This window comes from Psittacula echo (genome assembly GCF_963264785.1).
Source record: "Psittacula echo genome assembly, chromosome: 5".
NCBI classification, from domain to species: Eukaryota; Metazoa; Chordata; class Aves; order Psittaciformes; family Psittacidae; genus Psittacula; species Psittacula echo.
In genome coordinates this window covers 68861901-68887919 of record NC_137739.1, presented here as the reverse complement: position 1 = coordinate 68887919, position 26019 = coordinate 68861901, and the positions used below count along the sequence as shown (strand labels likewise).

Below are 26019 nucleotides of genomic sequence, written 5' to 3'. Positions count from 1 at the left end.
TTAAAATAGCTGGATCATTGACTCTCTTGATTTTCCAACTCCGACCCATTTAACTAGGGAGGAAAACACATTTATTAGAACAATTACTGAGAGTAAATATTATAATCAATGAATTGGAATAATTTTCACCTTTCATCACACTTCACTACAAACTGTCCAGTTTTGTGCTGAAACAAAACGCTAGGAAGTTTTGCTGTCAAAAAACGCTTTACTCCTGCCGCAGTACCTGACTAGAAGTGCAATATACTGAAGTTTGAAAGCATGAAACAATTGTATCGTGAATACAAAACATTGCAGATGGAAGACCTAACAGAAGGTCAAGCATGTATTTTGCAGGTTTCACTGTCACTGTCTTGAGTGACAGGATGTCTATCTAAATCCCTGCAGAGAAGGAATCAAGAGCTCTGCCAGGATGTGAAGTTTTCTTGATATGGAGAAGGAGATAGTGATGCACATGTACTATAACATTGTTAAATGTAAGGCTGCAGTTAAAAACATTATCCAGCCTGAGCAGTCACCTCAAATATCATACTATAATTGTTTCACTACAGGTCTTGTAAGTGGAACATACTATAGTTTCTATAATATAGAAATCACATTATAGAATAGTATAGTTTCTCTAATCGATTGCCCATTGATACTATAGAATTGACTGTAGGCAGGTCTCCTTTAGCCATCAAACCCACCAAGGTACCCTGCCTTCACACAGAAAACCAGAGAAATAAAATAAGGGGAGCTTTATTTTCATATTCCATTGCCCACATCTGTGTCTATGACCACACACGGACTATTCACTGAGTTTCAGGCTTCCTAATCCATGAACAAGACTGGAATCGCCACAGTTGTCAGTATCCTGTACTCCCTAAATGTGACCTTTGAGTGCTTTATGGAAAACAAAAGCACACATGCCAGCTTTCCAAGTTTGCTGCTGTGGAAATTCCCTTCCAAACTCTACTCTTCATGCCATACCTCCGGGCATCTCTAGAACTCCAGCAGTTAGGTTTGAAGAAAACTGGGTGGCTTAACCTTTGGAGATTGATTATGTTAAGATTCTCACTTTTCCAAAGTGTCAGAAGCGGGCTAAACAATTTTACATCCATTAAGCAATACGTCTCCTTATATGGGTAAGTATGGAAAAGAGTTGGGAAAAAAAAAGAAAAAGGGAAGTCTGATTCTATGTTCAACAGGGATGCAAGAAGTGAAATTAAGAGATTAAAACACTGAACTAACTGCACTGAAGCATGGTACGCAGATCCCTAAGTTTTTGCTGATAGAAGGCAGCAGTTTGCCAAGAACAATACACGTTTACCTTTCCCCTGGTTAAATCCTTGTCAGAGCATCTTGGAGCTCTCTGCAACACTGCAGACCTGCCTGCAAAACACCCAGCTTTGCTGCTTTTTGGCAAGCTGTCATTTACCATCATCAGCCCATCCATAGGTAGCTACATTGCCTCCCTCCCAAACCAAGCCACTCTCCAACTAAGGACTTATAGCTGTTCCCAACTGCTGTGGCATCCTCATATATACATTTACAGAAAGATCTACCTGGCACTCCAACATGGTTTTCCACACAGCGGATGTAATTCTGGGCCTTGGGTGGGAGGTCCTCCCACTTTCGTGCACCAGTCGTATCGGTCTTCCAACCAGGCATTGTTTCATACTCTACTTCCACCTTCTGTAGTATCTCCTGATTAGCTGTGGGAGAACAATTTTTGTCACAGTTGATTTTAGCTACTTCACCTTAAAAGATCACACCTAAGGTACTTGACCAACAAAGTCTTTTGACAACATTTAAAATCTCATATATGAATGAACACTATTTCTACTGGTCAGTTCATTCATTCATAATTTAAGATTAATTTCTGTTACCTAGGAAGGTAACTCTGACTCAGAAGGATCCAGGAATACAGTTTCCTCTTCTAAAAACTGCAAAATGCACTCTATGTTGTCAGAAGATTACAGTCTCATTTTTGAGGAAACAAATTATTTGCAGTTTACAGGAGTTCCACTTTTTGGTTCAGATTTGCACATAATAAAATGTAAGTCCTCCTGTAGACAAGGTGCTACTATCTCAAATGTTTTTATCTTTTTGGAACAGTATTAAATCAGCGTTGCTACAAATTTAGATATCTGCAAGCTTTTCCACACTGGAATTCTCACTGTGTCCACAGCCAGGAACTACCATCAGTGGCGGGAAAGCTAGCTGCTGCCAGCCCTCCCCATGCCCCTAGAGTCCACATCCTGTAACAGAATAAACCCTTCATCTTGTCACAGCCTGTTACAGGTATCTTGAAAACATCATTAATGTAAGAAAATTACATATTACCACATCTTAAAAGTTTTAACATGAATCATGTTGATGGGCAATATATATTTTCATTAACTACACTGTTGTTGCTGTTAATTACAGTTACATGACGGTATACCATAAGCAGCTTTATTCTGCTTGTATCTGTCATTTTTGCACAGCTTAATCACTGCTTTTGATTTTACTTTACTTCATTCAAAGCTTATTGCCAATAACACACAGTTATTGATTCAGTCTTGCTGACTTTCAGATCCCTGGTGTTGCGAATAAAAAAATCTAATAGGACAAGACACAGAGCCCCTAACACAAGATTTCATTTGCTCTGAACTTCTTGTCAGCATACGTACAGATGCAAGGTGAATGTAAAATGCTAATGTACTGATACAGCAGCCTTTATACTCATAATGCAGTTCCACAGATTTATACAGGAGGTCTAACATAAAAGAAATCAAGCCTGATTTTAAAAAGCAAACAGGTCTTACCCATCAGGTGTGACTTAACAGGCAGGAGAGAGAAAAATGATCATAGATATTTAACAACATACCTGGAAAATACGGAATTCTTTTTCCACCCAGTTTGTAAGCAACACCGATTTTAATTTCATCAAGGACATCAAGAATATCCAGTTTTGTTAATGCCAAACTGTACAGAAAACATAAGTTAGTTACACCCATGATGGATCTCCTCTTTAATCCTTTACACCTGTCTTTTTCATATACATACTTCCCCCCACCCCTTTCTAGTTTTGTACTCACAAGTCCAAACCAGGCAACCCAGCAAGCAGAAATACACAACTAAATTAAACTATGAATGCTGCTAATTGAATTAACACCTCTGGAATGAATACATATCTGAGTTACTAAGAATTCCAAATGCTTCACTGCTCATACAGCTGCGGTGTTCAATTCAGTGCATGAAAATGCAAGCCTATTATATCAAGTGGCACTTACTGGACTTGGTCTGGGTATGTATGACAGCATGTCACTTTACATCACTACTAGTGATTATTTCTGTTACTCCTACTGATTCAGAACAACTTTAAGACAGACTTATTTACTAAATTACACTTTCAAAACAGATTTCACAAGCATTAAGTTGGCTACTAAAATCACATATACAGTTCAACAGGAAGGATCCCAGCCTGACTTTCAGTGCCTGGGCTGTGCTACCAAGGTTGTCAGTTTAATGAACCTTTTCTCATCTTGTGAATAAACACAATGGAACACAAAAATGAAACCTCAAGAAGACACTGTAGTATTCACTGATCAGAATAAAGTTGCATTTTAAAACTAGTCGAGACTAGTGCCTGGTAAAAATATGAGTAGTTAAGGATTTTGACAGGTAAGTGCATAACAGTCCATGCCATATGTGCTCAGTAAGTATATGATGAATGCAATGATTAAATGAAAAGACCTTTTGGGATAGAAGCAGCATAGTCAGTCTCTCCATATTTTTTAACTGTGACAGTTACCAGAGATGACATAGTTTTGTTGACAGAAGTGCAGTAATTGTATAGAACTGAAATGGGAGGAAATATAATGCCTTCCTAACACTATTTCCACATAAACTAGAGCTGTGCAAGTTAAAGTAAATATAAATCAAGTAAAAAAAATATTTCCTTTCTTCTGACAAACTAATGAACAAAGACCTCTATTGTTTTGTAACATTAGTAGCATAAGCAATTATTAAGTCTCAGTTTATAAGATATTTAAGTGCCCAGGCTCATGTGTTTGCATAAATAAACAAGTTTGCCTGAATGTATGAGTAAGTCTACACTTCATCTGAACAAAACTGCAATTAAAGTTTTGCAACTTTTTCTGAAAATACAGACTGGTAATTAGTTATAAATAAATAGCTTGTGACAGTAATTAGCATTAGACAAAAGCTAGCTTGATAGCATTACAGTCTTGAACAGTTCCTTTTAAAGAACCACTTTTCCTTTAAAATGTCAATTTAACATATAATTTGAATTACAATAATTTATCAACCAAGTAAGTCACTCAGTCTCTAATAATATAAATCTCAGCCCATTAAATGCAAAATTTATAATATATTAGATTATAACTTTGCAAATAAATGAACCTGTCAGGATCAGAATGAAAGCTGTGCCACCTGCTGTACACTTCGTGTCATTCCGCTCATGTAACTTAAAGGGGTAGTGGTTACAAAGGATACAGAATTGGACTAACAAGTATGCTCCATTTCAGCCAACCAAAGCTCAAAACCAGTAGGTTTTAGATCACGACACAGGTCAGTATGAATGCACTGGATCAAGATCACTAGAGCAAACTGACAGAAAACTGATATATTGACCCAATCTACATCAGCCATCTGATATAAGCAAAGTGAAAACACATTGAAAAAGAATTGCTGCTATGATGTTGTAAAATCACTTGATTTGAAAAAAGTCAAAGGAATTAGATCTTTATTAGCATTAAGATAATTCGCAGCTGCCCACTGTGAATTACTTTATTGCTTAAAATGCAACACTTTACTGGACTTATATTAATGTTACCTACATATTTATTCTGTGAAGCACAAAATTATCACTTCCAAATGTAGCGCAAAATCAGTGATGCTTACGCAGTGAATCCGTTGATCATATGAACATATTTCAAACTGACAAGATCTAACCAGCCACAGCGTCTCTTTCTGCCTGTAGTTACTCCCCATTCATGGCCACGGGACTGTAAAAGATCTCCAATTTCCTAAAAGAAGACAAAAAGAATACTGATGGCATTTTGTTGAAAAATAGCTGAAAATAAATATAAATAATTATGGATGAATAGCAAGAAAAATATAGTTGTTTCATTCCAAGGCCTTTTTGTAGGAAAAATAGAAAAAAAATGAAGCTTTATTAAGAGGGGACTAAGGTGAAGAATAAAGCTCTTCATCCACAGGATTTTTGTATTTCGATCACTAGCATTTCCAAAATACTTGTTTAATATGACTATTTCACGTTCCAAGGAGACACGTTTCTTCCTTCTTCCTCTGATTGGAAGATTTCCTTGATGGTTCAGCCCTGGTTTTAATTTTGTTTCCATGTACCTTCTTTATCTGTTTGGCACCTATTGTTTTTGTGAGCAAGACTGTAAATGCTTGGGACAAGACCAATGCTTGTACAAAGTCTAGGTCAACAGACTCCTTGACTACACCTAGGGCTCTCAGGTTCTACCACAGCATGCAAATGCCAACTGTTTTCTTTGGACTGTCAGTGTTTATGTGTTAAAAATGAAGAAGAAATTTTACATTCATGATTCATAAAACTAAAAGGTATCACCAATTCATTTGAGCCACTAGAGAAAGGATTTTCATGACTAAATCCTTAAATTAGATTCAGATCACTGACCTAGAGATTGCTGCGTGCATAGCTCATAATCAATACCCTGAGCTTTCTAGTTTCTTGAAAATAAAAACACAATAGACAGTCTAAAAGAACCAAAATCTCTTCCCTTCTTAGTACTGACCAATTTGTGATTGACTGGCTGAAGCACACATCATGCTTATTCTACAAATCACACAGAACACAGGCTGTCAAGCACAGTTGTATTTTGTAATTTAAGCTTTCCTGTGATGCACTGACAGTTCCAGTCTACAACAAACTCTTACCACTGAAACACACCTAACAATATTACATAAAATGATGAAATCTGGTTTCACATCATTCATTACAACAGAATTGTGGTCACTGCAATATAACATCATCACACTCATGTTTATCTCCTCTGAAGAAAAATACCTTAATAATGTAATTCTCTTCATGAGTGACTGCTTGGCATTATTATTATGGCACTTATTTATCATTAGTATACCTTTATCCTATTCCACTGTCCTTATTTTTTGGCTACTGTATATACCGCATTTTATAACATTAAACCTACATTAATCTGCTCAGTGGGGAATGCTCCAATTCCCACACGAGTAGTATATGCCTTCACCACACCGTAAACATCACCAACATGCTGGGGAGGAACACCAAGTCCAGTGCATACACCACCTACAGTGCAGTTCGATGAAGTCACGAAAGGATATGTGCCTGTCAGAAAAACACAAGAGCACAACCCTGTTTCAGCAACGACAAGAAATAAATATTGATTTTTCCTTTGTGAGTTGAAAGGAGATTTTCACCTGTATGTTTGGCTTTAAAGCTAAACTGAAACAGCAGCCAAAGAGTAAAACAAGTTCTCCTTACTACATGTACCCATTTTGCTTTTAAGAGAACATGTTAAGGTGTTCTTCCCCAAATTGCTTCCTCTCGTTGTGAATAATACATATTTAGATTTTTAAAGCTCTACAGAAACCTTTCAAAATGAAGGAGTTTTTCCATTCAAATAACTGAGTCATCCTGGCAGTATGTATAAGCATATTATTCGTGAGCCAGAAGTTCACACAGACAAATAAAGTACGCTACTTTCCTACAATTTCGTATAACGAGTTGTCAAGTATGCGCTATCTGTTCCAATGCATAAGCCTTTCTGCTTTCATCCTTTGCTACTCTCACTGAGGACTGCCCGGCCCACAGGGGAGAAACTTAAAAGCATCTCAATACTACTTAGGCACTGGATCTATTACAGGACACTGCTGCTGTGTAAAGCTTTTTTCACTGTCCTGTGTATCACAGAAAGTATTTCCGCTACAGCCACAGAGAGCCTGGTGTAAAGGTCACAGTTTGACATTCCCAGTGCTCTACACAAGCAGCTCTGAATATCTGCAGTAGATTTTCTAAGTCTTAAAAGGCTATTCACATTCCCTACACTCTGACTCTGAGTTAGAGAATCTCTCCAGTTCTTAATTTCATCTTCATGGAGACCTAAGTGGTTTAATTAGACTCTGGGTAAGAAAGCAGAGATCAGTTGAAGAAGCTAGGCTTACAGGTTATCTGCACCAGTTTAATCCTCCCTCCACTGCAGAGTAATTGTCTCAGCAGCACTGCAATGGGTGCCTGGAATGTATGGCAATGTGAACACACATTTAGAAGTAAATAAAGAATATCTGGAATGAAATTTCAACTCCACCAGAATAAACTTCAGTAAAAATCAATATTTAAACCCTAAGCACTTAATCCTGTTAATGATACAAACTCTGGCTTACTGTGCTTTACTTCTGCGAGATCTGTTCCTATTAAAGACTATTTTGTTGCTGTATTTGCCTGCTCTTTGCAAAGCTGATATAAACACAAATCAAAATAAAACTAATCTCCTATGAGTTAAATTAAGTTTAGAATTTTACATACCAAAGTCAATATCAAGTAATGCTGCATTGGCTCCTTCAACAAGAATCTTCTTTGGGGAGCCATGAAGAGCTTCGTACATAAAATACACGCCATCTCGAACCATGGGTCTTATTTTTTCAGCATATCCCTGCAAATTTAAGTAGAAATGTTAGTTTCCCCAGACAAAGGCTGGATGCAGGGAACACTGCTCACTTTTGAAATGCAAAACATACAAATAACCCTAACACACCAGCCTCAATAACTACATTTTACCTGAAAAATACAACCATTAGCTTGTATTTCACTGAAAAGCAATAAATGTATTGAACAACTCACGTAAGAAAACATGACTTGTTTAGAATCCCGTAATTTCTGTATAATTTCTATTCACAGAGATGTTGTATACCTACCTCTCTTTGTTAATAAGACTCTATATAGTACGTTTACAGTCTAGACACACTGAGAGTGGACTAAGAAATAGTTCAAGATCCAGAAGAAAAAAAAAAAAGTCAAAACCGCTACTCACAAAGACTAAAAAGTATCTTTAAAAGTAGGGTAGCAGCTCTGAACAAGCACCAGCAAAACTTGGGAAAGGTAAGAGATATTTTTAGCATCCTCCTTTACTACAAATTCACGAAAGATGTTTTACCAGTGGCTCTTCAGAATTTATTTGTAAAAAGACATTTTTGAAACACAGTTTCCACAAACAATTCTTCAGTAAGCATGGAAGTCTCTCAGACAGACTACATCAGTCATGGCTGGAGACTGTTAACTGGAAGTGCCAGCCTGTGCTCTCTTGGCTACTTTAATACAACAGTTGTTTCATGTCAAAAAAGCAAAGTATTATAGGGGAATTAAATAATAAAAAAAAATTAATTTAAATGCACACATTAAGAGAACATTCTATCACAATGCACAGGTACTGCTTATTAAAAGGCTTTGTAATAGTGAAGACACACATTTTTCATTTAAATTGATTAATTAGTTTAATAAATGGGAGTTCTGGTTCTCTTAATTTTTACTTTTTAAATTAAGTATTACTGTTTTCATCTGTATTTTCCCTGAAACTGAACAAATATTACAAGTGTTAAATCCTTACCTTTAGCTTTTTCAATTGTCCTTCTGTATCTATTTCCAGTGTGGGAAACATTGACTTGTACTGTTGTGCCAGATTTTTAAATCTGTAGAATATTGAAATCATATCTATGAAGAATATAGTTACTGTTCATAGAACCTTTGGCAAGAACTCAGTTTATATTATATAAGGATATACTCAGAGCTATACAGAGAAAACACCCAGAACTTCAATACCTCAACACAGCATTTCCCAATGTACAGAATTACATTTTAAACTGTAAGAAATATTGTGAAGTACAGGAAATAAACATACACAATCTTTCCATTTTTTTGCTCCTTTTAGACAATTTATATACAAAATTCAGACACATATTTAAAAAAAATCTTGTTAAAAGCATGTCTGTCAGCCAAAATGTATCACTCTTTGACATAATATTTAGAAATTAAAACAGTTGTACCTTAAAGAAAATTCATCAAAGTCAGAAAGAAGGTCACAAATTCGAAGGCCTGTGCGTGCAGCTTTGGAAGAATAAGTTGGTCCAATCCCCTTCTTCGTTGTGCCAATACTAATTAAAGACAAACCCCAAACATGTAATAAATATATGCAAAAATATGCTTTATGCTAGGTAATATTATTAAAGCTCTTCAATATACCATGCAATATACCATACACTGGGGAAGAGGTCTAAGAGAGAAAAAAATAACTAAAGTTCTAAATAGTAAAAGATACAGCCATTTTCATGCTTCAGTGGATTTGCATAAATATTGCTAATATTCATTGTATAGAGTAAAGCTTTAAGCCTTGGGTCTGGCTGACACAAGCTTAATTGAAGCTGTTTGTATATACACATGTTATAAGGTAATAATGGTTACTACACTATCCTGTGGTACTTGTACATCCCTTAACATAAACAATAGGAAACAGAGGTCATTTTCACATTTCCACAGTTGCAGCACTGCCTATAGTTGTAAACAACAACCAGTTGAAACAACAAATCAGTTGCAACAATTAAGCTGTTTCCCTGTCCCATGCCTATTTTAGAAATACAGTAATATTGAGATCTTTATTTGTATGCTAAGTTTGACTGAAATTGTTCAATTGATCAAAAACTAATAGGCTAACAGAGAGAAAAATACAGTATGTTCAGGTAAACCTTCATTCTTTCAGAAACCAGAATAATGAAATATGAGGTTACGCACTGTGCTAAAGTGTAAGATTAAAATTAAAATAGAAACCAGTATCTCCATGAAGTACAAGTGAACATAGGATAAATGATTACAAGCATGGAACCTAATCATGCCACTTCAGAGCTGATTCAAAAGAGCATCGCTAGCCTGATATCAAACTGGATTGAAAATATCATTTTAATGGAAATGAGTTTTGAGAATTTGGCAGGAATTTCAAAATGTCTCTATATGTTGCAGAGAACTAAAAACTGGAAATATGGCAGAATTCCTACTCTGCCTTTTCAGTAATACCTCAGAGTTTGTTCAGTAACATAAGTAGGAGCAGAACAAGTCACAGAAATAGTAACATCAGCAAGGCTCTTTGCCTTCCTGTTTTCCTAAATTACACTAATTTTTCAAATTTGCATAATTATTAATGAAATGAAGGTGCTGAAAATACTTACTTTTTTCCTTCTTGTGCTTGACGTTGCACTTCCTGGAGCCCGTCTACAGCCTGGTGGAAGTCAAACACTGCAATGGAAAATATAATGGACAGAGTGGAAGATCAAAGAAAAAAAATGTTCTTTAGATCACAGACATCCATAATTTCAAGACAAAGTGCCTTTGTTATCATTGACAGTACACAGGCCTCCTCGTGTGAAAACAGAATAAGTATTACTTAAACATTGTGAAAACATGTAAAAAACATGTAAACATCTTTACTGGATACAAAGTCCATTATTATGCTTCAGATAGATGACACATAAAGAAGCCATATTAGATCAAATACACGACTATTTTGTGGAGTAATAATGTAATTTAGCACCATGAGCTAAACAATAATTTGTGAGATTTTCCCCCTTCAATCATCACTTACCTATATGTGCTCTATCTGATATAATCAGTCTTTTCTCCCAATCTTTCAAACCTGTCAGAAGATAGAAAAGTAGGATTTCAGCTGCACTGATTGATCAAAATTTGGTTTTAAATTTTTCTGTCTTCTAGTTTATATAGCTTCTTATTAAGAAGACTGCTGACAAAATGGATAAACCATAAGTGAATATCAAATATCAGCAAAGTTTTCATTAACATTATTTTATACTTTTTCAGCTTTCTTATTTTGGTATGGACAAAGATACTCACTACTTCTTAATGCCAGAACACTGTGGCTTACACATGATTTCTTGTCTGGAAAGATTCTTGTCTAACTCGCTGTACAATAAACCAGTTAAACTCCATTTGTGCCTCAGAAAATAGAGAATTTATATATATAAAATCATAAAACAATATAAGATGTGAGGAACCTCTGAAGGTCATCTGGTGCAAAGCGTTGCTCAAAGCAAAACCAACTGAGTTCATACTCTGGCATAGAAATGGGGACACAGAAATTCTGGGTTAAATCACCTCAGTTTAAGGTCAAAGGGAGCTTTGCCAACACTCTTTAGGACTTACATTGTATCTAATACGGTATCAAATGCCATAGAACTCCCTAAAATGCCATGAGAAGATAGCTTTTGAAAATCTGCTTGAAGACTACAACACAATTCGATGTTTTAAATAAAGTTTTCCTCAGTATTTAAAATCCAAAATGTTATTGCACTTAATATTTATGGTCAGACACAAAGGTTTAAGAAAACCCTCAACCGGGCTGCCAATTTAAAGAAAGATTGAAAATTACACACCTTTCTTTTCATTCTTTTCAGCTTCTTCAAACAGGCCTGGTAAATGTATAACCACTCCATTACCTTTGGGAATATAAATGATTTATTTTACAGCAAGAAATAAAATATTCATTCTTAGGATGTAAGGCATGTAAACCCCTGCTGTTCGAAACTGCGTTTAAAAGTAAGGCTAAGTTTCTCACATTTTTCACAAAGGATAAATCCTCATTTTGGTGAAGCGCCTACAAACAGGCTAAAATCAGAAAAAACAAAGCTTGCTTGTCTCAGATGTGAATGCAGGGCCTGCTCCAAAGCCAGCTGAGGTAAGCGGATTCTTGCCTTTGTTTGTGGTAGACTTTGCACCACAACTTCAGCCTCAATTGATGACTGGTAAAAGCTCAAAGAAGTCTTACAGCACTGACAATCCTATGTCACAATATTTAAACTTTCTACAGTATTTGCGTATTTGTTTTAAACTCAGCTCAAACTAGTGCAATCTTCTCCTTTTGTAGTTTTTGAGCTACAATACAGAACTCAGAAGCAATATGGAGCATTACTGATGAGAAGTGGAGGATTAGTGCTGTAGTGGGCTGAAAACAGCTGCTGTTTTTTCTTGGGAGCATCAAAAAAATATTCAAGAGCCTACCTCAGCCTAAATTTAGGACAACTTAAGTTATAGTTTTTACTAACTGACAAAAGAGTAAATTGGAAAGGAAGACCATGCTCAGCAGAGAGAGAAAAAAAAGTTTAATATATTTCTATCATCCATTCAGAAATTATCAAACAGAACAAAACTGAAACTCCATGACTCACTGACACTCAAAGTCATTTCTTGCACATTCTGCGTATGTTTTTTCTCTCAGAAACGAACATAATTTTGGACAATAAGAGGCTTAAATTTGCCTACGACTTAACTATGAGTTTAAAGTCCAGTAAGCAATGCAAACTTTCTTATGATGCCATCTGCATCCGATATCTTTACAGAAAAATACAACATCACCATAAACAGCTGGTCATGTGAACAAAGAGGAGACTGTATCATAAGCTTCCAAGCACAGCCCTGTACCTTGTGGCCTATTTCCAGGAAGTTGGTAAAGAGATACCAGAGATAAATTATATTATTCATTTAGCCTAAGTGCTGGATTTTGTGTCCTCAAAAAATAGCATATGTACTTATGAAAGTATAAAAGGATTGTGCAAGTAGAGGGTGGGATCCAAACCTGTACCATAAAAAGTGAGAAAGACCAACATGATAGAAAGAAGGGGCTTCTTAGTTCCAGTTTTCTAGTAGCAGAAACTAAACTGACACTGAAAGTACAGTAACTCTTCATGTTAAAGCAGCTGCAAAAGAAAAGTCAAACAGTTGAAGCTAAATCAAATCTGTCAGCCACTTACATGTTTTAATTTGCTACTATAAAATATGGTTGCAGCTACCCACCACGTAATGTTATTTTATTTAGTAAGTTCCAATACTGACTTACCAATAAAAGAAATTGCCTTTGGATTAATGATGCCACTAGGAAATAGGTGAAAATCATATTCTTTCCCATCAACAACCACAGTATGGCCTGCGTTATTCCCACCCTGCAACAGAAACAAATACCTTAAGATTAATGGTCTTATACCACCACTTTGAACTCTCAGCAGACGATTTGATAAAATAGTCTTTTTTTTTATTTATACATTCATATCTTAGGTCACTGCTTTCTCCATCTTACAGTTTCTTGAAATGCTGTAGTATCATAAAAAGGGCTCAGAAAGGACAATTAGAGGGCTGAAGGATTTCAGCAGAACTGTGTAGTATCATGAAGCAGGACAATACCACAGAGTCCAGGCAGGACTGGGGCACAGCAAGAATAAATGCGGGAGTGGCAGAAGAACCTAAAAGAGAACTAAAGCTTCTGGGAACATAACTGCACTGAGCTGCTACCCATGGAGTCCTGTCTCCGACATGCCTACACGAGCCCATCCTTTTCAGGCGTCTTCTGTACATGGTCATTTCTCTGAGTTTAAGCCTTCAACACCAAGTAGTTCCATCTGAGTGGAAGCTCTTCCTACTCGCCCACTCAGAAACAGCTATTGCTTCTCCAAGTATTCCATATGGAAGGTCAATATAAAGCTGGGAGCACGTGTAGTCTTTGCAGATTTGTGGAATCTCCCCATCAAGGGATGATCTTGTACTTTTTGGAGTCTCCTACAATTCACACCTTACACAAGTACCTACCAGACCTGAAAATGGGAGCTGGTATTTTCCTCAAGAAACTGATTTTTTGTGAATGACTTTAAAAGAGCATAATGAGACAACACACAAATTTGGGAAGAGGTGAGTAAATCAAGGTCATGAGTTGATTTGAACAGAAACAGTAACAAGTTTAAAAATTCAAGGTCCAGTTTTCTCAACATGCTTAATTTTTGTTGCTGTTTTGTCATCATGTAACTTTTTCTCCTGATAGGGTTGGGAAACCTGACTACTTGTAAGCTCTGGTGCCACAGACCTTCATTTTCCAAACAATTACAAATCTTTGTGGATATGATATGAGGTCTGAATGATGTAGAAGTGTCTGGAATGAGGGTATCTACTGAAAGGAGAATTGAGACTGTCACTGGTAATATGCAAATAATGAAGAGTGTTGGCTGAATGTGGGTAATTATATGAAAATTCTGAGAAAGGTCAGTAATTGATAAAAATTAATAAAACAATACATGTTCTTCCAGAGGTTCATTTACTCATTTGCCCATTTCTTTGCATGTGATATACAGGAAAATGGCAACCAACATTCCTTTCAAAATGTGGATATATGCTGAAGTACAACATTAAGAAAATAATAACTATGGGTTATAAAAATAAAAATCAAGCATTTTTTAAGGAGGGGGATGGAGGAAAACACTAGAAACATGCCTTTAAATATGACCAAAGTAATTCCCATGTGTTGGAAGATGTGAACTCAACAATGACATTTAAACAGACCTGCTAAGGACGAGCTGAGTACAAGTCGTAACAGAAAAACTGGTGCATGCACAAATTTCACTTGATTTAGCAAACTGCTGAGTAGCTCACCCTTGGGCTGGGAAGGCCTCCTGAATGCTCTGCTAATGCAGGGTTATAACTTGTTTGGAGAATCCCGAAGTAAGCAGAACTATCCTAGGTATTTAGCTTGCCTCCCAGATACGAGAAGCCAGTTGCAGGAACCTGGATCTAGTTAAAGATACTGAACTAGCTAGCAGGCTAATAAATCAGCAGGAAAATACTTCACATGATATTTAAGAGGTCTAGAACTGGATGGACTGCACTGGTTGAAACACTAGTTTATTTTATTATAGAGGTATCAAGTTTGAGAAAGAGGCTTGTGATGTCTTCTGAGACAAGCAGGTATGTTGTCACTTATACTACAGTTAAATTCTGCTTTTCTAAATCAACACGAGTAGAAACAAGTGAAATCAGGTTTGAGGACTCCATTTGAAATAACAGCACTCCTAAATTATAGTCAGATGTGTTTCCTTATATCCTAAAATTTTACAAGGTGGGATATACCAGCATGAGAATGTTTATGAAGGATAGCTTATGCTGTTGGAAAATAACAACATTCACTTCCAAAATCAGAGAAGCCTGGGAATTCCCATTAAACTACTGTGGTGTGGGAAGTTCGGTTCCCAAGAAGAAACCATCATGGAAGCTGCCTGAGCTCCAAAAGGCTGAGACACTACTGCAATGACAGCAGTGTCTTACACATTAGCATCCACTTGAACCTGAAACCTTCCTTACTGCTTCTGCAGTGATTCCAATATGTTCAGTAGGCACTTGCGTCCCTTCTGTTAAGCCACTTTAATCTCTAGTGACTCTGCTAAAAGTGTTCCAAATGCAGGAAACTTACCAGATCCAGGTGATTTAGGCTATCAGTTATAGCAAACTGCAGCAATGAAGTGGGACTTGAGAACTAGAAAACATTAAGCATGCCAAAGACAACAGGATAGATATCTTACTACATAAATAGTAAGTCTAATAAAAAAGACCTAAATGTCATTTAGGAAGCTCATCTCCAGAAAGCACGCAAAAATCCTTCGAGGCAGCTACATTAAAGTTTCAGAGGAGATTAATCTTTGTTTCTGACAGTATTTGGTTTGTGTTGAAGTTTTTCATATTTAAATCAGGCACCTAAGGAAAAAAACCAAACCCAAGCTTCACTGAAGTAATTCAAAGCTGCACTGGGTTTGCATGGCAAAGTTTTGGTAGCAGGGGAGCTATAGGGGAGGCTGCTACATGCTTTCCCCATGTCCAACAGAGCCAAGGCTGACCCCATCAAAAACAGTCGTTGTGACTCTGGGATAACAGAGTTAAGAAGGGGCAGAGATTCCCCTGCAGCGTGTGGTGCTGCAGCCCATGGAGGTCCATAGATATCCACCTACAGCTCAGGGAGGACCCCACATCATAGTAGATGAAAGCCTAAAGGAGGCTGTGACCCCATGGGAAGCCTGCTCTGGATCAGGCTCCTGGCAGGACCTGTGGCCCCATGGAGACAGGAGCCCACACTGGAGTAGGTTTGCTGCAGGACTTGTGATCCCACAGGGATCCACACTGCAGGAGTCTGTTCCTGAAAGACTGCACCCCATGGAAGGGACCCACGCTGGAGCAGTCTCTTCCTGAAGGACTGCACCCATGGAAGGGACCCACGCTGGAGCCATCTGCAAAGCACTCATATTGGAGAAGTTCATGGAGGACTGTCTCCCATGGGAGGGACCCTATGCAGGAGCAGGGGAAAGACTGTGAGGAGTCCTCCTCTTGAGGAGAGAGGAGCAGCTGAGGCATGTGATGAACTGACCACAACCCCCATGCCCTGTCCCCCTGCATTGCTGCGGGGTGAGAAGGTAGAGAATTTGAGAGTAAAGTTGAGTGCAGGAAGAAGGGAGGAGGGGAGAGATGTTTTTAAGACTTATTTCTCATTACCCTACTCTGATTTGATTGGTAATAAATTAAACTGATTTTCACAAGTCAAGTCTGTTTTGCTCATGACAGTAATTGTCCAGTGAAGTCTCCCTGTCCTGATTTTCACCCACAAGCCTTTCATTATATTCTCTCCCTGTCCAACTGAGGAGGGGGGTGACAGAGCAGCTTTGGTGGGCACTTTGGTGACCAGCCAGGGTTAACCCACCACAATAGCCTGCAGTGGAAAATACTTTTGAAAGTACCTACATTGCTTAATAAGTCAGTTTTTTATTAACTTTGAAAGTGCTATAAGTTGAAGCCCTATTAACAGCATTAATATGTATAATTCCAATATATTTTGCCTCAGGAACACTCTACTACCTTGTGGTTCTGAAAGCTATGCCTTCTTTTTATTAAAACCCAGCAGACCACCAGCAATGTGGTTTAAATTCAACAACCTAAAATGCCTGTCATTTCAGGTTCAAAACAGACTTCAAGTTAATAGAAATAACTCCAGTATGTTGTTTTCAAAGAGTTAAGCAACAGGAAACATAGTAGACATTATTTTCAGAGCACAGTATCCAATATGGTGAAGTTTTTGTTTTTAATTATTTTTAAAGAATATTTGAGTTGGATTCCGATAAAACCTGGATTTTTCTGGAATATTTTAATCTACATTTTCAGACTTATAATAATAATAGTGTAAAGTTATATATTGTCCCAGTACCAGAAGGAACGAGAGGAACTTAACACCCTGATGTTTTTTTTGTTCAGTACATGAATTCAAAAAGAAAATGTATTTCCAAGCTTTTTACATGGTGATCTACTCGTGACATTCATTCTTCTACTGAAGTAATTTACTTTGGTTACTATTCCATAGTATGTGAACACAAGAACTATGTCAAGACACTGAACTGAGAAGCTATTGCATCTTACCAGTGTTAACAATTGTATGCTGATATAAACACTATCTTTCAGAGGTTTAATAACTATTATGAACAGGTTGGCAGAGGACAACACAGAGTCTTCCATCTTTTTAGTAGAACTTACAAAACCGAAGGAGAAACAAAGGCACTTTCCAAAGAACCCTGCCATTTAAAACTGGTCTTTTGTTCTATATTATATTAAAAAAAAAAAAAAAAAAAAAAAAATATCATTCTCTGCAATAGAACCATCCCAAGGTAGAAACAGAATTTGTATTCAGAGGAGCAGTGAGGCTGTTCAGCACCTGCAGCAAGAACTCTCTTCCCCAGCCGGCCTCAAGATACCTGTTTGAATAGGAATGAAATGTGCCCTGATGCTCAGATGCATTTCTGCCTGCTCCTGCCAGCGAGGTAGCATGCAGGAGACTACATTATGCACGTGTCAAGAGGAGCGTTTCCAGGTGCTCCGCTGGTTAGCACGTCCCTCATTTGCTTAGTGCTCCCCACAAATCCCAAACATTACTGAATTAACTACACTGATACAAAAAATCATCAGAGCACGTGCCTTAAAACCTGATGACAGTTTCAAATTATAACTAGAGGATGAACACAAAGCAGGTGTGTTTCTGATGAGTCCCACAGTGATCGATTCACACCCTCTTCCAGTTAGCAATGTTAATCAATGAAATCGAGAGAAAACAGAAATTCATTCTTGAAGATACAAAGCCAGCACAGCAAGCGTTTGAGCTGTGTACCAGAAGTACACAGCAGTCTCAGCTACTTAGCCAGTTGGCCTATGCAGTGAATGTAAACATGTCAACCAGGTTTAGAATAAATTAATTAGAAACAAAAAGATGGGCTGAAATCTGGATTGGAGGTATCTATGCTAGGAAGCACATAGAGGTGTCTGAATACAGTTTCAGTGCTTGCCAATATGCCTAAGGCAAACCTTCCATGTATAAATGGGAAAATCAAGTAGGAATAGAGAGATTGTATTACCTCTCCTTTTGGCAGTGGTGAAACTGCTACTAGAATACTGTGTCCTTGGTACTCGGACAAGACTACAAGACTACTCTGGCATTATAATCTATAAATTTATAATCTATGAACTGGAATACCAGATACAAACCAGAAGTTTGGGAAGTCTGCATGTGAAAACCAATACTATGATTCAAACAAATGCTTTATTCCTGGCAGCGTTCAAGGCCAGGTTGGACAGAGCCTTGGGCAACATGGTCTAGATGAGGCATCCCTGCCCAGGGGGGTTCGAACTAGATGAATTTAAGGTCCTTTCCAACCCTAACCATTCTATGATTTCTGTCTATTTCTCTTCATTGTAAGTATCTCACCTCTACTAATTCCACTCATCAATTAAGCAAAACATTTCCTGAAGTTCAGCTACATCTGCAGACCAAATACCTCTCATCATACTGTGAAAGAGACTACAAAATGAGTATTCTTATCTGGATTGAGTAATTTTCTTCTATTTACAGCATTTCATATGTGATTCTGAATAAACAAGAAGGAGCATTGTTACATAAACTGCTGTTCTTTCTCTTTACAATTTAATTAACAGTGGCTATTTCTTTCTAACTTACATTAGCAACTGACTGAAACTAACTTGAGTAAATGTAGCTATTCAGTGTTACCAGCATAACTGGCTTTGACATGACCTCTATAATAATACAAATCCACTGTCTTTCTTGGTGTTTCTCTTGATCTACACCATCGCAAATGAGCTTCGAACATCACTGGTTTAAAAAAAAAACCAAAAACCAACACACAGACGAATGCAATGCATCAAGTGCTCTGACTACCAAGACCCTCAGACACCATGTCACAAAAGCACCTGTGTATTAAAGGTTCTCAGATGACTAAAAGTGCTGTACATTACAGCTGGGAGGTTGCTGCCACAGATTCTACTTATAGCTTCCTTTACTGTAAGCTTTTCCTTGCCATTTTCTCCAGTTAAACTCTCACCTGGTAACCCTCAACTCAGTCCTAAGAAGTGGATCACAATTATTTTTTTTTTTAAGCTAGCCATTGAAAGGAGCTGGGTTACGGAATAATCACAAGTGTACTTAGACCAGAAGATCTGAGGGAGCAGTGATTTTTAAAGCAACAGTGGTGACAAAGAGCTGGAATGAGTTGCAAGTATTTACTTCCTGTCACCAATCGTCATCAGTCAAATCTAGTTTGCCTTCCCAAAGAAAATGCTTGCAATAAACTTCAAGAACCACTCTGCACAGAACTGCTATATCCAATTCCTGCATTTGTTCAAGTATGTTCCTGCTGTGTCCCTTGTCACATCTCACAGAATAAGCAAAATCCAAAGGATCCCACCTTCCTTTAAAACAGTGATATCTTCAAAAACTCCTGAATTCCCATAGAAAGAGGCCTTCTAAAGCCTACTGAGACAATTAGTATGATTATAAACACAAACACTCCTGAGAAGAGCTGAGCAAAACTTTTGACCTTTTAAAAAGACACATAAAAACATTTCTTGCACAAGTATCAAAAACTGAAGCTTAGATCATATTTTCAGTAACAATGTAGTATTTTTCCTTTACTACAAATGAAGAGTGACCCTAACTTATATGGATATACTGGTCTTCCTAAGTGTCTGGAAAATGCAACTGAAAAAGCCAGGTCTAACTCAACTCAGGTTTTAAACAGCAGTCAGTGTAGGCAAACTAGACACTCAAACTCAAGTTATTTTCTCTCAAACAGAATTTAAAGTTTTGTCAAACCACATAAAAACAATCTACTACAACAGACCACCACAACAAAACACACACTTAACTCCAACAGAAGATGCAAAGAAAGTAAGAAAATCAAGTTATATTGATAGAAAATTCTATAGTGAAAAAAAAAAATTGACTCATAATCCTAAAATAAAGAAAAACAAACATGAAAAACCTAGATGTGTCTGCTCATCTTTAGTCCCCTCTTCTGAAGAAGCATAGTCATGCCCCTGTGGGAAGTAATATGATCCAAGGATATGAACACTACTTTTCTTATATCTGTAAACAAGTTAACAACAGCTAGTGAGTTACAACAGGAATGAAATAGAACAGATGTCATTTCAGCTTAATTTTCAGCTGCTTTCTTCTGATGCTTGTAGAGGATAATAAATTCATCAGGCTTTATAAAGGGGATTGAAAATTAAGCTTGCTTTCTTATGGAGATTTGGAAACTTTAAACCTGACCTTCTCATACAGTATTTATAATCCTGGTGGTCCTGAGATGATCTCGCTGATGTCCAAAGGAGAGGCTAGTTTAAAATAGCAATGTCACCATGTTGCTTTAAAGCCTAAAATGATACAGCATAGGATGTAAGTACAAGTAAAATGAAAACTAAAATTTGAACAAAATACCTTATAAGCAACAGATTGCTACAATAAGGTTTCATTTTTTTAAAGGGTGAAATTCTTTATTGTAGGTAAGGAAACTACTCGCACTTCATGAACCCTCCCCTGTGTCGAATAGGAAAATAAACCTACTTGCTTTTTTGCAGCAATCTGGCGAAAGAATTACTTAAAGAAATGTGCCTGTATGAATGTACACGTACGTGTAAGTGGGATTATCAACCTTCCCAAACATCAGAGAAATCAAACAGTCCTGCAGTACTGCACACTCATGACTCCAAGGCCATCAATCTCTTCACTGAAGACTGTCAAGCACTAAATCATTAGGAGATTAAAGTCTTTACATACTACTTTATTCTGCAGGGAGAAATTATACTAAATATGAGGGTTAAACCACACTGAATGAAGAGCAATATGATACATACATACATAAACAGTATCCAAGTGCTTGTTGGATAATCATCACACAACACTGCCCTAATTTAATGCCCACTGCACGCAGTTCCAGCAGCCCATGATCAATAGTGACAGTCACAACAACGTGTGGCTGCTTTGCCTTGCCATGTCAGCCACACAGCAGAGGAATAAAAAGCACCCTGTCTTGTACCTAAACCACTAAGAAAAACTTCTCATCTGGCACTTCTGCCACATCTCATGTTTATTACTCAATCACTTGCCCATGGTGTATTCCTTCGCATTCTTCAAAGTTCCACTTCTAATATACATGGTATTTACTTTGCACTAGAGCAAGGAAATAAGGAAACTAGCAATAATATCAACAGTTATTTTTATCTTAAGCTTTGGGCATGTCCCTTCACTCTTTGACAGATTGCCTCTAATGTTGCAATGGTATCTCAACCCCAAAAACATTGTTATGCTTTTCTTACTGGTTAGCCCCTTTCAACCTCATTAACATCCACTACATCACGAAAACGAGCCACTCAACACCCTTGGTGTATGACTTGATTAAACCTCTCAGGTCCAAATGATTGTGAACCACTTAATGACAAAAGACCTTAACAGCAAGTTTTTCTGGTACCTTTTTCAACCTCCTCAGCTTTTTTCCAGTATTAACATCAACTGTAATTTTTGTCCATCTGTCTCAAAAGACCAGACAAGCCCTTTTTAAAACAAAAAGCAATTCTTAACTTGAAAGCATACTGACTTGGGTAGAGGGAATATTTTAATAAAAAGTGACTGCATACTTAGTGAAAAATGAAAGCACATTAATATGAGCAACTTAAAAAATCTAACTAACAGCTCTTTTTATTGCAATCACATTTGTACAGTTTGGTGGTGTTTCTTCAATGACCGTTCTTAAGGGAATGCTGATAACATCAGACAGATTGTTTCCAGACTTGCAGAAGGCAGAAGTGTCACAGGTCTGACACATGAAGCATTGTCATGGGCAACACTGGAACAGCAGTGCCAAACGAAGGCAATCTACAGAAAAAATGTTCCTGATGTTCTCCATTAATAACCTGAACTTAGACAAACCTATTAGTTCCTTAACAGCCCTAAACTGCCTGTTGTTAATATTCAGAAATACCTTTTCTTCTTGTTCATATGTGTATGTGTGCCCACATATCTGGTATTTTAATGAAAGCAGCCTATGAAAAGTTTTGTTCAGCATAATTACAAGAATATCCATAAATCTTTTACCTTTATTAAAACATTATTTTTCACAAAAAATGCTTCAAGTATACAGGTAAATGAAATTAAACTACTTCAGGTGAGTAAGATTTCATATTCAAATCTTGTCACACATTTCACTTGCTAATGTGAAAAAGTAGGTGAATTACAGTGCGCACCCAACTCGTTTGGGCTTAGACTGTGTATAATCAAAGTACTGAGAAAGACTCAAGCAATGTGATCAATTGAGACTCTTCAATTCATGTGAAATTTAATTCTGCAAGCTCAGGAAAATTAAAGTGACTGGGGATTTAACACAGAATTTTCTTTATTTAACAGATTTTGAAGCTTGCCTTGTGTCTGTGAAGGACTTCCTATTCTCATTTGCCTGCTTGCCCTTCCAGTATCCCGGGAGGAAATATCATTTCATTTCCCTGTAGCAATATATCCGGCACAGATTTTTCTCACAAAATCAACACACTAAAAATACATGAGAAATATTTAATAAAAATTATTTCCTGTCCTTTCCCAGAAATATTAGATATAAGGAAGAAGTTCTTTGCTGTGAGAGTGGCGAGGCACTGCAAGAGGTTGCCCAAGGATGTTGCAAATGTTCCATCCCTGGCAGTGTTCAAGGTTGAACTCACTGCCCATCACAGGGGGGTTGGAATCAGATGATCTTAAGGTACTTTCCAACCCTAACTATTCTACGATTCTATGATTCAGGAACGACTATTTTGAGAAAGCTCTTCAAGCTCAAATTTGGCCCTGAATTTAAATTTCTATTCAGGAGGGAAACAAACAAACAAACAAACCACCCAACCAAAAAACAACCCCACAACAAAAAACGCCAACCCAAAATAAAAAAAAAAAACACATTCCTTTAAAATGATAGCTCCAGGAGTATCTTACAGCTATGAAGAATTAATCTAGATGAGGCATTGTTTTAGAAGACACAAACATGCCCCTTTCAGACATTCATCTTCTAGCTTTACCTGCTTTCATATTGCTGAAGACTAAAACAAGCTGTCAAGCACTGTTTCCATCAATGTCTTGGAAAACTGAGCATACAGGACATCAGGAAATAACCCTGTTAATCACCATATTCTAAACAACAACAAAATTCCTGATAGAACCTTTTCTTCTTCCTCTAAAGTTCCTGATAAACGAGATATTCAGTGTTTCTTGTTTAAGCAATCTCTTCTAATACACAAGTACTATTGCACTCAAAGTTTTTCTTAGTTTCTAGGAGGAATATGAACCAAGCAAGGTTCTGGTCCAAACACTGAGGTTTTTCATGGCAATACACAGCATTAATGAAGTCCCTCTCAAACTGATTAAGCTTACAAGTGAATGACCTACAACTCACCAGTACTGTTCACATGCTTTAAATAGATGTGTATCTTCACTAAACCTTAATGGCCCCATCTGATTTCTCACAGAAGCAAAAATCATACACCATCATCTAGTTGCATGATTGGCTTTGAAAGCATGAAATACTATATTATTAAAATGGCACCTTTTAAAACAGCATCCTCAAAATTGCCAAATGCACAAAACCCTCATTAAGTATTAAAAAAGCCCCACTTCTCAAGTTGCGTAACTGTTGCTACTCAGAAATAACTTGCTACTTGCATTTGTTTTTCAAATGTTTTATATTCTTTCTTAAATTCTAATCCTGAAGACACTTTCATTAAATCAGTGGGTTTGTAATCCTGCTGTAGTCTCATACAGTGTGTGTGTGCTCATGTATTGGTTAACACAATTGTGAGAGTCCAGAGCAATTCTAGATCCACCTGCCTTCCATCCATACCAGTCTCATCATCAGGCTACAGAAAGATGATGTAGATGTGCCCAGCAGCCTATTAAACCATATGAGCCATATAGCCTGTTGTTAACAGACTAACCCTTCCAGCATGCTCATGCATGCACACACGTGAGCCCTGTACCCTTCAAAGAGGCTGCACCTGGAGGCCATGCTCTCAAATTAGTTCTCTGGATGCAGAGCAAATCTGGCTTGAAAGCAGCCTCTGGGCATCCTCAAAGGTGGGTCTAAAACAGAATAATATGACTTCTTGCAGTACCAGCAGTAATCCCATGAGAAAGCACCATTCAACTGGGGCCTATATGAAACAGTCCTCAGCTAAAACATTTAGTTTTCATTGTCTCACCAAAGCAAATATGAGACCTGCTTTTAAATTCCTAGCCACACATTACTGAGGGGGAAGCGGGAAATAAATATGGAAAAGTAGCTGTAGTCCTCATAATACATATTCATTAGCTAACTTTTGCAGGCAAACTTCTCTCCAAGGTGATTCAAGAACTTGGGAATTTAATGTCCTAACTGAAAATACTTCCTCCGCCTTCTAAATATTTAACTTGCATGACAACATTTATTTACATAATATACTTGATTACACCAATGTCCTTGGGTTTATCATGTTAGATTCAAGGATATCTGCATCTTTTTAATAGCTATCACATCTTTAAAGCAGAATAAATTTCATGGTACATAACAACTGAGCTGACTACTCATTAATGTGATCACATATCTTACAGGGACAACTGATCAGATTACTAGGTGTACTGGTCTAATATGTTCGTAATTAATGTTTGAAAACAGTTCTTTAAAAAGGTGCATCTAATTTGGTTTATAATAGGCAAATAGTTTTAAGAATCTCCGCATTATAGTAAAAAAAATACATATAAGCAAAGGCATGTAAAATCATAGAATCGTAAATGTTCCGTTTTCATCTAACTGTTTAAATCTTGTACTTTTACATAACTTGCTTTTTCCATTTTACTCACGCTCCACTTTGAAATATTCTTAGAATAAAATTCCAGACGTTTTGCAGGGAACACTATCTGCTGTAAAACTCTGGAAAACTCATGAGGTTTATCAGCAGCTGGTCCTCAAGCCGGCTCAAAAGTGTGCTTTTCCCGGAGGACCAAGCGACCCAACAGCCTCACAAGCAGCATCACATCCTTGCAAGCCGCTGACCCCAAACCATACCCTGGGGCTTTGCTTCCCGAGGCAACCCAGCGCCGGCGAGAACCCGCAGCGCGGCCCATCTGGCCCCGGCAGCGGCAGGCCCCGGCAGCACCGCCCCCCGTCCCCACGCCTGCCGGCACCTCGGGATCTTGTGTCGCTTATCGTTAAGGGTCAGCTATTTATATTTATAGTGCAGGTCTCTTTCTTTCCGAGTGGCATTTCGAGGCGCAGCCTCCAGGGTCGGGAGAGCGCGGGGGCACACAGCTGCCCACCGGGTCGCATTTGCGTCCCGCCGTTCGCTGCGGGAGAGGGGCACAGGGAACGGGGAGGAGTAAGGTGCAGGGAAGGGACTAAACACCCACAGGAGCGAGGAGCGACACAAGACAGAAGCAGGCGCAAGGAAACAGCTAGCGGGGAGAAATGGGGCCAGAGGAACACCGGAGAGAGGGGACCCGGAAGGAGAGGAAGGCGCCGGGCCGAGGGGAGCGCGGGTAAAGCGGTGGCCGAGAAGAGCGTGAAACGCAGGGCAGAGAAGCACCGAGGGGTAGCGGCGGGCGAAGCCGGCCCGGCACCCACCTGGCACCGGCACACAATGTCCGACTCAGTGGCCAGCAGGTCGACCACCTTGCCCTTGCCTTCGTCCCCCCATTGCGCCCCCAGCACCACCGTCACTTTGTTACCGCCCGGCTCGCTGCGCGCCCGCTTGAGCCCGCCGCCGGAGTGGCTGCTGCGGTCGTTGGACGCCCGGGTGCCTGACAT

General features: G+C 38.1%; 1 protein-coding gene across 1 annotated transcript; it reads right to left on the bottom strand.

Annotated features, from left to right (window-relative positions):
• On the bottom strand, window positions 1-26019 carry ADSS1 (adenylosuccinate synthase 1; the record flags this gene model as incomplete). Its single annotated transcript, XM_080618520.1, has 13 exons — window positions 1-53; window positions 1545-1694; window positions 2852-2949; window positions 4891-5015; window positions 6189-6343; window positions 7541-7667; window positions 8619-8700; window positions 9055-9162; window positions 10228-10294; window positions 10641-10691; window positions 11446-11508; window positions 12906-13008; window positions 25837-26019. The coding sequence occupies 13 exons, from the start codon at window positions 26017-26019 to the stop codon at window positions 1-3; spliced, it is 1365 nt and encodes a 454-aa protein (XP_080474646.1).